The 15,399-nt window shown below is 28.2% G+C and overlaps 2 protein-coding genes across 3 annotated transcripts; one reads left to right on the top strand and one right to left on the bottom strand.

Moving 5' to 3' along the window:
* Window positions 1-1,908: 1,908 nt before the first annotated feature.
* LOC132938647 (piggyBac transposable element-derived protein 2-like) lies at window positions 1,909-4,666 on the top strand. Its single transcript, XM_061005596.1, has 3 exons — window positions 1,909-2,059; window positions 2,364-2,621; window positions 2,688-4,666. The coding sequence occupies exons 2-3, from the start codon at window positions 2,396-2,398 to the stop codon at window positions 4,442-4,444; spliced, it is 1,983 nt and encodes a 660-aa protein (XP_060861579.1). The 5' UTR covers window positions 1,909-2,059; window positions 2,364-2,395; the 3' UTR covers window positions 4,445-4,666.
* Window positions 4,667-4,984: 318 nt separating this feature from the next.
* LOC132939724 (pickpocket protein 28-like) lies at window positions 4,985-14,136 on the bottom strand. Of its 2 annotated transcripts, none has more exons than XM_061007053.1 (10): window positions 14,052-14,136; window positions 12,136-12,363; window positions 11,925-12,027; window positions 10,674-10,840; window positions 10,302-10,515; window positions 9,901-10,171; window positions 9,071-9,136; window positions 8,851-8,998; window positions 8,691-8,782; window positions 4,985-8,323 (listed from the first exon to the last, which is right to left on the bottom strand). In XM_061007053.1, exons 2-10 carry the CDS (start codon window positions 12,324-12,326, stop codon window positions 8,166-8,168), a joined length of 1,410 nt encoding a protein of 469 aa, XP_060863036.1. In that variant the 5' UTR covers window positions 12,327-12,363; window positions 14,052-14,136; the 3' UTR covers window positions 4,985-8,165. The 2 variants fall into 2 exon arrangements, with proteins under 2 accessions (XP_060863036.1, XP_060863037.1); XM_061007054.1 differs by lacking the exon at window positions 14,052-14,136 and adding an exon at window positions 13,908-13,919.
* Between the last annotated feature and the right edge of the window lie 1,263 nt (window positions 14,137-15,399).

Here is a 15,399-nt window from a genome sequence, read left to right as displayed (position 1 = left end):
TATTTTCATATTATTAATAATTTACATTTACTTTTTAGACTTAAATTAAATATTTATTGCCACGGACAATCTGTTAACTGGGTGGCGTAGAAGTGCAATGTATGCTTGCGTAAAAATTCCCGTTTTTCTTAATTTTTCTTTTGTTTTTCACGCCGCTTTTGAAAACTACTAGGAAATGTTTACTTTTGACCCCCCCCCCCCCCCCAAAGTACCAACTAGATTCACTTTCCTATCAGAAAAGTTACTGTTGAAGAAAATCCAAGCACTTTTACTGTCCTAAATAGTGATGACAGACACAAAAAAAAATTTAAAAAATTTAAAAAAAAAACACACATTATTGTAAAATCAATACATTCATCGCTTCGCTCAAAATCTAAAATATTAAATCAAATAATTTTTTAATTCTTATTTAAACAATTTTTTCATCTCAGTATCAATAAGCGTATTGTTGACTGAATATTAACAATGATATTATTAATTTAATCTATATGTTTGTTAAAATGACTGGTATTTTTCGTTCAGTGTACACAATCCCTTTTCCATGTAATGAACATAAATCTGAAATTATTGAATATATTTTCATATCATATTTGATGATGAGAATTAGGCAGTTCACATTTATGCATAATAAAGAAAAGAAAGCAACAAATGAAATGAAGAAAAAGTTATCAAAATTATCTGCAAATCAATTGAATAACCTGTAACTTTGGTGTGTTTATTGTTATTTACTGTCTAGTGTCTATATATTTTAAATTTATAATCCATAATATATTATGTATTTGTATACAATGTATCTACAAAAAAAGTACTTATGTGAAAAGGGCTTTCTGTGCGTAAGTTGAAGCGATTAGGTGAACAAATAGAATTTCCATGTTAATAAAGAAGTAAAATCAATCTCAAAATTCCGTGCCAAAAAGGCCACTGGTTGAAAAAGTAGAATTTGGAGCTTAATAAAGAAATGAGAATCATAAAACTGCAGTTTTTAGCTCTGTCTCTCCTCTCGCACTCCGCATACAACCAACGCGTGCGAGTGAGAGGTCCGATCGCAAATACTTAAGGCTCAGTCAAACAGAAAGCGGTCTGCCCGCGCGGGCACTGTAAAATAATACAACCGGCCGCTGCCCGCCGCGGTCAGCGTACCCGTAGACCATGGCAGCCCGCTCTCTGTTTGACCGAGCCTTATAGGTACATCAGTGCGGGTTACGCGATTTTAGTTACATATATAATTGCATTATTGGGTGATACATTTATTTAAAACAAAAAAATAGGAAATTATGTACATATTTGTGTAGTATGTCTCTGGGATCTTCAGTGTTGTTGTTCATTGGCCCCGGATATCTTTATTGATACTTATAATATTTTTATAATAAATTATTTAATAGTCTAGTATAATAGTCTCGCTATCGTTATTTGTGTGCTGTTTTTTCTCGATGTTTCTTAGTTTCTTACGCACAGAAAGGAGTCTAGCGAGACTCTTCGATATAACTTAAAATATTTGATTTTGTAGACTTTTTAACTAGATTTTATCATTTCAGTTAGGTAAGTATTAAATATCGTCAAAAAAATCCATTTTAGGAATTATATTGCATTAGTTTTGATTCTACCGGTATCCAGGTATCCTCTTTAAGTAAGGGGTGTAATTAGGGGGGGGGATATATCTGGTTTGCTAAAAATGTATATCCCCCCCCCCAAACCAAATTCCTAATTACGCCACTGCCTTAAGTGCGAAACTGCGAAGTGTCTAGCCGCAAGATTAGAAGATGACCACAGATTAAATAAAAACAGATTGCAGCATAAGAAGTGCACAATCTGTTTTCACTTATCATTTATTCTGTGGTCAGAGATTCAAAAATATTATTGATAAGACACATCGTTTCGTATTCTGTTATTCCTGACATTCCTGTATAATATAGTCCGTGATATATGTTTCTGAGTAGCGAGTTCTACAAGTAGTGGGTTACTGGGTTCTATTTGTAGTAGTTGAATTCAATATAATAATTTGCAAATATTCTATTTCAGTTTTCAGTTATTGTTACGTTAATATATTACATGCTAATAGGTAGGTACTAAAATGTAAAACAGAATAATAAATAATAAATATTAATAACATACTAATAATATACTAATATACTAGAATAGATTGAATAATTAATATCGATATCATGGCAAAAATATACTTAAATATATTTAAGCCATGATTGATATTATATTATTACTTAGGATAGTATAATATTATATATCTATTTATATGTTTTCATGCTTTGGATTACTATTAATAGGTATATATATGCATATACCTATGTGCTATGTTGTAGTTAATGCATATTACTTCAACACGTATTCTATTTTATTTTTATATTTAGTTCAAAATTTTGTTTGAATCGTAATCCAAAACATGGCGAAAAAACATTGTTATCGTGATATAATGGATATGATTGGCGATGGTATGGATTCAGAGTTGTCAGGGTTATCTGATGATGATGACGATGATGATATTGATGAAGATGGTGTTTATCCTCGTTCGGAACTAGATAAAATACTAAAAGAAATTGAAGAAGCAGAATTAAGTGTATTTAAGCCAATTGAAGAATCTGATGATGACCTTTTTATTGAAGCCAATGGTACATGAAATAATTCTAATTTATTTCTTATGTTTGATAATTTACATATTTAGATTTATTTTATAGAACCATCCAGTACAAATTCTGTATCACAACCAAGTACTACATTATGTTCTGAAGAAGAAAAATCTTTTAATGATGAATTTATTCAACAGTTCAAGAGATCACCTGCTCTACAGTTTACACCACGATGCACACCTAATGATCAAACGCCAACGGTAAATCTACCATTTGTACAAAATACAGATATTCAATGGACTAATAAACCATTTATATCTAAACCTTTAAACATTCAAGCATTAGTTCCAGAAATATCAACAACTCATCAAACTTTATCTCCTATAGAATATTTTATGAATTATTTTCCTGAGGTAGAGTTTGAAAATATGGCAAAATATACTAATCTGAATGCTAAGCAAAAATGTATTGAAAATTATGTAGATACTACACCAGGAGAAATAAAAGTGTTTGTCGGAATACACTTAATTATTGGTTGTTTTAAAAACACTAGCTTTCATATGTATTGGAAGGATAACTTCAGAATAAATGGAATTGCTGATAATATGGCATTAGATCGTTTTCTTATTTTAAGATCATGTTTTCATGTTATTGACAATAACAACATTCCAACTAATAACATAGATACATTTATAACAGTTAGACCATTATATAATTCTTTTTTAAATCAATGTAAAAAATTGCCAGTGGAAACTTATTTAGCTGCTGGTAAACAAAAGATTGTCTTTAATGGAGAGCTAGATGAATTACATTACAATATGGAAGACAAACCCTGTCCGTGGGGTGTTAAAACATTTTTACTTTGCTCACAGAATGGAATAGTCTACAACATAATTTTACATCAGGAAAATATGATTGAATTGAATCCTGAAATACAAAACAAATATGGCCTAGGTGGTTCTGTTGTACTAAAATTAGTAGAACATTTAGAAATGGATAAACATATTTTATTTTTTGATCATTTTTTTGGATCATACAATTTATTTATGTCACTTGATTACCTAAGAATTAAAGCAGCTGGGCTTGTTCGCATAAATAGTTTTGCAAAACCCCCCATATTAAGTAATAGAGAACTCAAAAAGTTAGGAAGGGGAGCTTCTTATGAAGTAAGCTCGGCCGATGAAAAAATTGGCATCATCAAATGGTTTGATAAGAAAACGATAACTCTTGCTTCAAATTTTATAACTTCAGGGCAGCCAGATATAATTGAACGTTACGACAGAAAAAAAAAATCTTATATTGAAGTAAGTCGTCCAGAAATTGTGAAATTATACAATGATACTATAAGAGGTGTATTTATAAACGATCACCTAACTGGTATTTATAGGGTATTTTTAAAATCTCAAGAATGGACCTTACATATGCTTTTTCACTTTTTTGACATGGGAATTTGTAATTCTTGGTTGGAATATACAAACGATGCTCAAGCAGCTAATTTACCAAAAAAAAATACTATGGACTTTTTTTCATTTAAGCAAAAATTAGCTCAAACACTTATAACTGTAGGGAACACTGAAATTGCACCAAGGAATTGTGAAAGTCCAATATTATCCCCTAAATCTATTAAACAACCAAAATATGTATCAACAAATTGTGAAGATGATAGTTCAGATAGTTCAAACTCTCCTGATGAACTACGCTATGATCATATAAATCACTTACCTGAATTTGATGACTTGAAAGATGCAACCTTATGTAAAAACGAGGGATGTCCAAAAAAAACTCATATGACTTGCACAAAGTGCAATGTACATTTGTGTATAACAAAAAAAAGGAATTGTTTCTATGAATATCACCATCAATAATTTATTTACTGTATAATTTTGTTGTCATAATAGACATATATTTTGTATTTAATATCTAGGTAAGTATTATGAAACTTACAAGACTGGTACTTTTATTTTTTGAAATTGAGATGTTCAATATTAATGTTCATTATTTGTATGTATCATAAAAAACTTATTTATATAATATTTCTTAAAAATTCTAATGTTTTTCATAAATAAAGTAATTTATGTCATTCAATATCTTGTGTGTGTCTTATACTCTTTTTGCCCAATTGCAATTGATTGGCATCAGTGGTATTTATTTAAATATACACATGCCTTGTTATAATAACAAGTCATTCGTTTCAGATTTAACTACTTACCTGTCAACCATATTGTATAATAATGCAAAATCAATTTATAATAAGGATTCAATGTCCATGTTATCTTTTGATGTTCTTTTAATTTAATTTGTAGGTTTGACGCTTACACTTTATAGTTTATAATGAGTAATGACTATTTAATATTATTTATTTTATTTATTTAAACTACAATATTTACTATTTACACTCCGGGAGAACTAGTGTTCATAATCAATGCTACTATACTTACAATATAAATTGTAATATTGTATAAATGTAAACCAAGATAATATAATACCATTACCTAACCTTTTAATACATTTTAAGCTTAAAATTAAATTCCATTAAAATAATTTATTTACTAATTAGGTACCAGTGTATAACATATTATCACTAATTACCTTTTAGTTATTACTTATTACTGTAAGACTAGGATTTTAATGAACCTAAAAAAAATTACCCAATAATGACCATAAAATATTAGAAATGTATTATAATTATTAATTAGTAAAAATTATTTAAATTATAATATTACGAAGAAATTTAAAAAAATGAAATTAATGATTTCTATTATTTTAAATTTTAATACTGTTTTTAAATAAACCTATTTAACAGACTATCTTTATACAAATGATGATATTATTATTAATGCAAATTTATAATTACCATCAAAAACATCGAGTGTAAATGAAAATGAATAAAAATATTACATAGATATTGATAAAGAACAAAAAATGCCTAAATATAAAATAAATTTAAATTGAATAAATGCTAAAAAAATTACTTGAGATTCAAAAAGTAAAAAAAAAAATTACAAAGTAAAAACTATACATTATTTTAACTTGTGGATAAACAAACCACATTTTGTGCTTAAAAAGCTATATCCTGTTAATCATAAAAAAAATAATGCAAACTCCTATACGGCTAAACTACCTTAGTCCTACTTGACCACTTAAATATATAACCACACAAAGTTGTTATTGTGCGTTCATGAATAGTACCTAACAGGGGCGGCTACAGGTGTGGTCCTAGGGGCAGCCCTCCCACCTCAAGGGTGTATTTCTAAAAAATGTTATATTGTTAAAAACAAATTTTAAAAAAAAACATTAAGGTAATATCGAAAGTTTTTTTTTAATTAAGACTTAGCCCCCTCACCCCACACACAACAATGTCTCTGGAGCCACCCCTGTTCACAAAAAAATAAATAAGCCTACATCATAATGATGTGAAGAATATAAAAAGAAATACAACTTACAACGCTGTTATACATTTACAAACAGGTAACATTGTGCAAGAATATGCAATTTTAAAAAAACTACAAAAATATATAAAATGGTAATTGCTAAACAAAATTAAATACCTAGGTACTTATATTAGAATCACCTGCAGGCTGCAAGTCTGCAACTATTAGGATTTAGAAGTTTATTGGGACTATTAGACATATAATTAGTAGGGGCCAAGGAATGTGAGGGCCGAGGGGTCAAGAAACGTTTGGGACCAAGGAATGTGAAAGCGTACGGCTCCCATGTAGTGATGAAATCACAAAAAAAAAAGACATATAATTAGTACTGGAAGGAATGAGATAGAATATATTGGTATTCCTTGCATTAGCTGGGGTAGCTTATTTTTCTGTGGATGAGGGAAGAAGTTCGGGACTATGTCGCCCAAAACTCAAAAGTAAATGACCTACGTAATAGCATTGATAATTGATACCAACACTGATAATATATAATAGCATGCGCCTTTCTAAATTGGTAAATTTTAAAATTAGTTTGAACGTGCCATGGCGTCATGGAGAGGTATATATTTACTTACATTATTAAAGTATAAAGAAATTAAACACGTAAGAACGATTCAATAATATTATTTTATTTCGAAGACTCGAAGTATTGTTAATCCAAATCAGAGTGAACAAGAGAAGAATAAATAGGTAGTTAGAAGAATTAATAAAATTACCTAAGTATGTACTAATAATAAGAAATTACTAATATCTAAAATTTTATGTTCGTTTAATGAAACCGAAATAATAAATTACGCATCACTTTATTTTTTATAATTTCGGTACCTATATATGTGATGAAAAAATTAATTTTGAGTCAAAAATAACGCTACCTAAGATCTTTAAAATGTGATAGAAGTTTGATATTTGAATATTAAATATAGAATAATACATTTTAGTTGATGGGATTTTTTATTAAGTTTTACTAGATATCCCAAAAGTTGATGACAGACAGAAAAAAACACACATCAATGTAAAATCAATAGCTTCTTTCCCTTCGCTCAGAATCTAAAATATTAAGAGTTGAAACTATTTACCATTAGGTAGGTACGTAGATATTTACTGTTCTCCATAAACAATGACATTTTCTAAATATATTTTATATTAGTTAGGAAGTTTAAGCTAATTATACTTCAGACCTATTCACTGATAACATTGAATTGAGTCCCGCAAATACTTATGGGTTATCGGAGTTGAATCCGACCAATATTGTTAGGTTGTTCGAGTTGAGTCCCTTCAGCCTATTAGCGTTACCCAGGACACACCACCGTGGTGGTTGGCTGAGTAATCGAATTACGAAAAAAAATCCCCTCACTAGGAAAAAAAATGCCTAGTATAGAATTATACTGGGGATTGACTAAATATAAATAATTTATAAGAATTTTATTTTAATATTATTTTATAAATTATATATTAGAAATAAAATAAATTATTAATTGTATATATTATTATTACCTGATCTGTACCTAAAAAAATTAAATAAATATCGTATATTATGTTAAAAATTGTGATTTTATAAACATTTTCTTATACCCTAAGTCCCTAAAAATACAATATATATATAATGTATGCCACGATGGTGTTTTTCGGCATTTTTAACAATATGGTACTCAAAATAAACACGATCAAGGTGTAATTCCAACTGACCAATTACTTAGAAAAATTAAAAATGAAATAGCTGCAGATCTAACAAAGTTGGCTTTAAATGATGTAGGTGAGCCATTCAACAAAAGAATAAAACTAGGATTGACCCAAACTATAGAAAGAAGAATGAAAGAACTATGTACAAGAATCCAAAATTATGAAATAAACGTTGAAGACTTCCTAAAAGCGATCGCTAATAATATTAGTAAGCGCTGTAATGACTGGTAATATTATATTATATTTATAGCCCCCCCCCCAGATTTTTAACTAAATTTACGCCTCTGAGACTACCATTTACTGAATTAATAAAACACTTACAACAATGCAAATATATAAGATGAACTATCCTTAGAAATAGATACTGAGGTCATCTGCTGTGCTTAAAATCGATTTTTCAAATACCTACAATGATTGGTCATTGATGATTACTCTTCAACGATGGTAAGTAGGTACTTACACTCGAAATATACTATACCTACACTAGAGGAAGTTTACGAGTTTTTTTAAAATTTCTTTTTACTTTGTTTTTGTTCCACCGATCAACGTATAATCGTATTACAAAAAAGTATATTAGTTCAAACACACTAATTATGCTTGCGCCAAGAAATAATCCTAAAGATCCACCAATATTACCTAAAAAAACACATTATATATATAAGTTTTATTGAATCTAAAAAATAAATTTCGATTATTGTGCAGTTTTGAAAAAAAAAATGTTTTGTATATTAAATTAAATATTTAATTTAGATATTTTATTAGAAGTAGGTAGCTGAAGTACCTAGCTACCTACTTAAAAAGTTAAAGAACTGTCAACAGAAAAATTAATATTACCTAAGGAGTAAGGAAAAGAAGGACAATAGATGAATAATGATTAAATGTTTCTATTATATTATAATAGGTACCTACACTTCTTATATACCCTATAGGTTATATTAATAAAGAGTTGAGTTAATAAATAATAGTTGTTAAGTGCTGCAGCGGTGTTTATATACCTACTCACCTAAAAATTCATTAACTGGTATCAAGGCAGTTCTTTGTACACCCCATAAATTTCTCTTGTAGTACATAACGATAATTGATTTGTATGGATATCTAAATAAATAAATTCAATTATAAAAAATATTATGTTTAAAATCCCAAAATTAATTAAATATTTCAACCGTTTTTGGGGATTTTTAACTTTCTTTGTCAAATTCCTATGCGTGTATACAACGTTATGTTTGAATCTGATTTCTGTACAGACATTTAAACAATTACAATCATTTGTAGTATTTATAGTAAACAAATGTTTGTCAAAGATTGAATAAACTAAAAAAAAATATAATGTTGCATTAATTATTATGTTTTTGTATTATTATAGTAAAATAGTATGTAGCTTACCATCATTTGAATACTGTCGCATACATTTGTAATTTTCAGAACCGCATATTGGAGTGTTTATATCTCCTGTATATAACGTAATTTATATTAATGTAGGTTGTAACTTGTTAGTAGTAAGTAACGAATAATTGTTTTAATAGTACACGGTGGCTGGGGGGATGGTGGTTATTTTTTCCTACACAGTTTTCCAGCGAGAAAATCCACCCGGATTTGCACTTAAGATTGAACTGGCATTTTCGCTAAACTCCGCACCTCGTGGTCAAAATTACTAGTTAGTAACTAGTAGTTACCTATTCAGTATTCTGTTAATTATTATATTATATGACATGTTTATATTAAATTGTTTAATAATATGTAATATTTTAATATACCTATTAAATACAATATAATTCAACGATTTTTTAAAAGCAACTCGGTTGGCCGTTGGCCAGTTGTTTCCGTTTAACCATTATTATATTTTATTTCCTTAATATTTGGATAAAGTATCTTACTGTTTATTAAGAAATTACTGTAACAATGATAAATTTGTAGTTAATCGCGAGCAAAGGGACTAGTTTTTTTAACTTTTACTCTCCCTCTATTGAAAACTGAAATAACGCCACTGCCTATACAAGCATTTAAAATTGGAAGGGGAGGTAGGTAGTCACAGTATTAATAGTAGGTACCTATATATCCTTTAATTGAAAAATGTGGTTTTAACCACTGACTTAAATAGGTATATTCTTTGAATAATAAAGATGCCCTAGTGCCCTTACTAAAATTTAAACCAATGGATATTATACTATATTAGGTACTATTATTGGTATAGGTACTAAAAATATTATGCTCACTTGGGTGGTAGTAAGCCACACAACCACACATCTTTAATGAATTATTGGCTCTACACTCAATATCACAGTTATTAATTGTATATATTCTGAAAAACTTTAAAGTCCTCTCGTGTTGATAATAACAGTGTCGCATATCCGGTTTCCAACCTAAAATACTTTCAGATGTTGTTAACCAAGTAAATGTTGTTGTAATATAAGCTATATTGTTGACAGCAATATAAGCTGTAGGTTGGATATTAGCAGGTACATCAATCGGACTATGTAAAAATAACTATAACAAATTATAGCAAATCAAATCATTATAAGCATTCGAAATTGTATGTAATTTTATGTTTTTTGTGTAGAGATAAATAATTTTAAACAGGTAGGTGTACCTACCTAAATTGTAAATATACACCTACCGTCATTCCTTTATCAGTTTTAGGACAGTGTTTTCTAGTGTTTTCGTTTTGTAAATTGAATCTTATTATAACAGAATCTTCGACAGTATCACCTATAACTTTCCATGGTAAATTAAATGGCTTTGCGTTTTTATTAAATCCAATTTCTGGATCCCATGCAGTGTTTGTTGCATTTGTTATAATATCTGCTTTAGTATGATTCAAATTCGATAATCTATACATACGATGCATAAAGCATATAATAATAATATATTAATATATAAGTATATAGTACATGGATTATCAAGATTCTTAATTTTGATTTTTATGAAATAGATTATAGGTAGGTAGGTATCGGCCTATATAGGTTATAGGTATTCAATACTAACTTACACTTGATTATAGTCATTATTAAGCAGTTGATGAAAAGGAACCATATTCAATGAATAACAAACTCCATAAATTGTATATACTGGTTGGAAATATTGACAAGGTACATTGATTTTTTCTCTAATCCAAGTTATTGATATAACACGTTGTTTACAAAAAATTCTATGAGCCTTAAAAAAAATACAGACATATTAAAACCGTATATTTCATAAAATACTAGTAATTATTTTCTCGTAGTAAATGTAATGTTTAATTTGTTTTAAATGAACTTAAGTAATATGAAACATTGTTTGAAATAAATAATAAAAACTTTTTTTATTTGTCAGTTTTGTATGAACCACATAAGCACCTAGCCTTGTTCTTGCTGGTGGTGCATATAAATCATCAAGTTAAGTACCTATTATTATTGTTATCTAACACTATCTTGAACAATTAAGTGGTTTTATAATTATTTAAAATAATATTCAATTGCATTTTCATGTAAATAGATACACCTATCTACCTGTAAATTGCCACTCAATATTTAAGTTTAATAATTATTAAGGTAAAAAACTAAAATAAAATATAAATAATAAATAATATGTACGTATATATTAATTATTACTTAGGTACCTACAGACACGTATACATGAGTAGATGGGGGGAGTCAATCCCCCCTCCCAAAAATTAATATTTGTGTAATTTATTTATATCAATCATCTATGAAAGTACGATGAACTTATTATAACCAACATAACTACTACAGTACTTGGAAATTTGTTAAAAATTGGAGGCCATAAAATGTTGTCTCGCATTAGGGTCTGGGCGTCTACCAAACGTTAGTTGTGGCACAAACTTTTATTCATTATATTGGAGTACAAGTACAGGCCACAGGGGCCCTATAACATTTTTCGCATCAGTGCCCCATAAAACCTAGTTGCGACACTGTACTTACAAGTTATTAGTATAAATAGTATAATTAATATATTACAATCAATAAATAACTAATACTCCGTTCTAAATCTTGAATAAATATGACATTTAAATATAAGTTAATATATTATTTTTTAGTTTATTTATTAGTTATATTAGCCCATAGTCTATAATATATTAATAGGTATATGAACATTCTGATGTTTAATCTATCTACATTCTACAGGAACTGTGAAGTTCTAGACTACATTCTTCGCCAACCAATTGGTGTTTAAGATTAAGCGTACCTAACTACCTAAGTCACACAGACCACATTCAATCAATATTGCCATAAAATCTTACGTTTAGTAATAAATCCCATGTTTTTGAACTTATGGAATGTTGACCGATATTTAGATTAGGTTCATAAACATGACACATTAAGTTTATGCTATCTTCATATTCTCTGAAATAAATATATATTTTCTGATATGCATAATATGTTATATAGAATATTATTATATAATTAGCAGGTTGGTCAAAGGTCCTATATGAGTAAGTACGTTATACGTACCTATCAAGCGTTTGATTTAAAATGGTTAAATTATTGTCAAGGTTCTGCAATTGCAAATCACTACATATTGTGATTCCAGGGAATGGTACATCATTCAAGGCTGAAACATTTCTATTACTTTCATTTAATATTGTCATAATATCTCCTTCCATCCAATTGTTATACAACTGTTGTATTTGACATCCACACATAAGAAACACCAATGATATGACACAAATCCAAAATATCCTGGTTATATACAAAAATATGATATTTTAAAGTTATCACAAAAAAAATAATTAACTTGTTTGGGGGACGCATATAAAATTAAAAAATATTTTAAAATCTTGCCTGTATAAAGATAGAAAAATTGATTGGAAATTTTTTTTACTATGACGTGTCTATGTGGACATTTTATTTTTATGAATATAAAAAATATATATTAAATATATCCCACTTATAGTATAGTATGTATTATTTATATAATTGTATTAATATGAAATTTACGTTTATTATATAAGCCAATAAACCATCTTGTTAACAGTTAACTTACTATAATATCTGGAAAAATCATTAAAATCAATAGTCACTTAAAAGTTCCGGAGTTTATACGTTCCAACCAGTTATTTTCCAGATTAATACACCCTGCGTTCTTCACAATTATTATAAAGATTGACGTTAAACCCTTTTACGATAACGATAATTTAACAATATTATTGACATGAATAGAAAAAAAAACTAAAAAAAATGTCTATAAATGCTCAAAAAGTTTAGAAAATTATACCATTATTGTAGAAAATGATAATGTAAACATTTGATGAAAATAGTATTAAATATCTACGGTTATGTTTATTTTTCAAGTACCTACCTACAATAAAATAAAAAAATCGTTATTTTTTGCAAGAATATCAAATTTTGTCAACAGTTAAACTTCAGATGCTCATAAAAATTATTTGTGGATTTACGTTCAATTTTTTTTTGTATTTCAAACAATAACAACTTATGAGGAATCTAGTATTCAATTTTCAAACAAGACATAATATGAATATTAAACATTTCATGAAATTTAGCTAGAAAATGATTTGCAAAATCCGTACATGCAATAATGTACTGCATACAGCACATTTGCAGAATTAATACCTATTATTTTTAAAAAAAAATTATTTAATTTTTCACAGATAAAAAAAGAGTTATTTTTCGCTAGATTTTCATTTAGCGAGGTAGATTTCCAAAACTGGAGAACAGATTTTGTTGTTTGGGGTCTTGTACTCTTGTTAGATTCACATTGGCTAGGAAAAGTGCAGAGAAGATTTTCAGAACTTGATCTCCAATCGTTAATCCACTACAAAACTGTAAAGTTGAAAAACATCAAAAAACGCCCAATAAAATTTTTAATGTTCTGTAGTGAATTAACTATTAAAGATAAAGTTCTGAAAATCTTCACTGCACTTCTCCTAGCCAATGTGAATCTACCAAGACCCCAAACACTAAAATCTGCTCTCTGGTTTCGGAGATCCATCTCACAAAATGAAAATGATTTTTTGTGGGGCACACCAAAATTTTTCTAGATTCAAATTATTATACCGATTGGGTGTGATATTGTGATATCAGTTAATACATTTCTAAACATTGAAAATCTAGAAAGTTTACATGCCAATCCCTGACTTGGCAAGCGTTTTTTTTTTTTTTTTGAAGGTATATTAATTATTTAGGAAACGGACCTCCCGGGTCAAACCCAATGAAAAATCGTCATATCTCATATGCCGAAATCACTATGCCAACTCACTACCTACCGTCACTTGAACAACCTTTGCACAAAATCACAAAAAAATAATTATTTAATCTGTATTTAAATTTAATTTTAAAGTTATACTTATAAGTTATAACACATTTGTTCGTACAATTAATAAGAATAACATATTTTGTCTGATACCAACCTTTCTAAATATGGTCGTTTGGGTTCCCCTAAATAAATTACACCATGTAAACTTGTAGCAATGGAAAATTTCCGTAAATAATTTCCTTCGCCAAATCCTATTGGCTTAATATTTAGCTGTTTACCATTCAATACACCCATCCGTCTTCGAATAATTATGCCATTAAAATGAGAATCAATCATTTCAAAATAAATTTAAAAAACAAAATATATTTTAAGTCGAAATAATAGTATAATTAGAACAATTTATGATAAACAGAATAAAATATTCAAACGCTCTTGGCCTAGAGACTTGCTGGCTTGACCTGTCGGGTGGTACTACTGAGTACCAAAAGAGAATTATAATAAAGTACCTAGGTATACCTATTAAAAACATTTCTGTAAGTCACTATAGTAAGTATTAGGTATAGTAATATATTGAGTTATGACAAGGTGTTTCCTTAAATATACCTACATTTAAATTTATATTTTATATGATAAATAATATATTCGTTAGGTATAGTGCATATTGAGGTGTATATCTATATTATTTTGACATATTATTTATTCTAAGGGGTCCTTATTATACATTAATATTAAATGAACACCCACCATACAGAACCTATTTATTATGTAGGTTTAAGTTCTTAACCCATATATTACAATACAATTCTTAACCATTCGTTTAATATAATATTTACTTTGCTTATATAATAAACAAATATTATTCAAAAAGAAAAATTTTTTCATTTACAATAATAGGTGCCTTTTATATTTTAATATAATTCTAGCATATTAAATAACCTTTAATTGTCACATGTCTTGTTGAAATTTCAGGGTCTGCATATCCGTTGTAAGTACCTCTACAACGGTTATGGTCCTTTTAGATAGCATATTAATCTAACATTTTATACATTTTTAACTACAAAATTATTATTAAATTTTAAATTTGATATAAATATTGTCAAAAATTGAACTTTAAATGCTAATTAAAAAAAAACTATGTCTATGTATTTAAGTAATTTTAATATTTTTAACAAATTTTATTGACACAAAAAAAAAACTTTTTTTTTTTTATTCAATAAGAAAATATACAACTATACAATTAAGCACAACAAGTAATAATGATGAAGAGGATTACATAACATGAAAAATAGCACGATGTAGGAGGGCTCCCAATGGAGCTACCTACTTGGGTATTTTATTAATTAATGGAGGAGGTCTCTAACCAATGTTCGTTTGAGTCTTCGTGGGGGGTTGTCAGGGATGTGTTGAGAAGCAAGATAACTACTAATGTTGGGGTTACTATGAGAGCTAAATTTTTTGTGGAGTTTTTGGTAAGCAGTTTTAGTGACTTGGTTTACGTAATT

The sequence above is a fragment of the Metopolophium dirhodum genome, chromosome 2, assembly GCF_019925205.1.
Source record: "Metopolophium dirhodum isolate CAU chromosome 2, ASM1992520v1, whole genome shotgun sequence".
In the NCBI taxonomy this organism is placed as follows: Eukaryota; Metazoa; Arthropoda; class Insecta; order Hemiptera; family Aphididae; genus Metopolophium; species Metopolophium dirhodum.
Note: the sequence above shows the minus strand (reverse complement) of the source record. Positions and strands in the feature narration are given on the sequence as shown.

Bases quoted from the DNA above. Each gene is read 5' to 3' on its own strand.
- LOC132938647 (XM_061005596.1), top strand. From the start codon at position 2,396: ATGGCGAAAAAACATTGTTATCGTGATATAATGGATATGATTGGCGAT. The intron at 2,622-2,687 runs GTACATGAAATA...TTTATTTTATAG, and splicing joins CCTTTTTATTGAAGCCAATG to AACCATCCAGTACAAATTCT.
- LOC132939724 (XM_061007053.1), bottom strand. From the start codon at position 12,326: ATGTGTGGATGTCAAATACAACAGTTGTATAACAATTGGATGGAAGGA. The intron at 9,137-9,900 runs GTGAGCATAATA...CGTTATATACAG, and splicing joins TGTGGCTTACTACCACCCAA to GAGATATAAACACTCCAATA. The intron at 8,999-9,070 runs GTAAGCTACATA...ATTTTTTTTTAG, and splicing joins GCGACAGTATTCAAATGATG to TTTATTCAATCTTTGACAAA.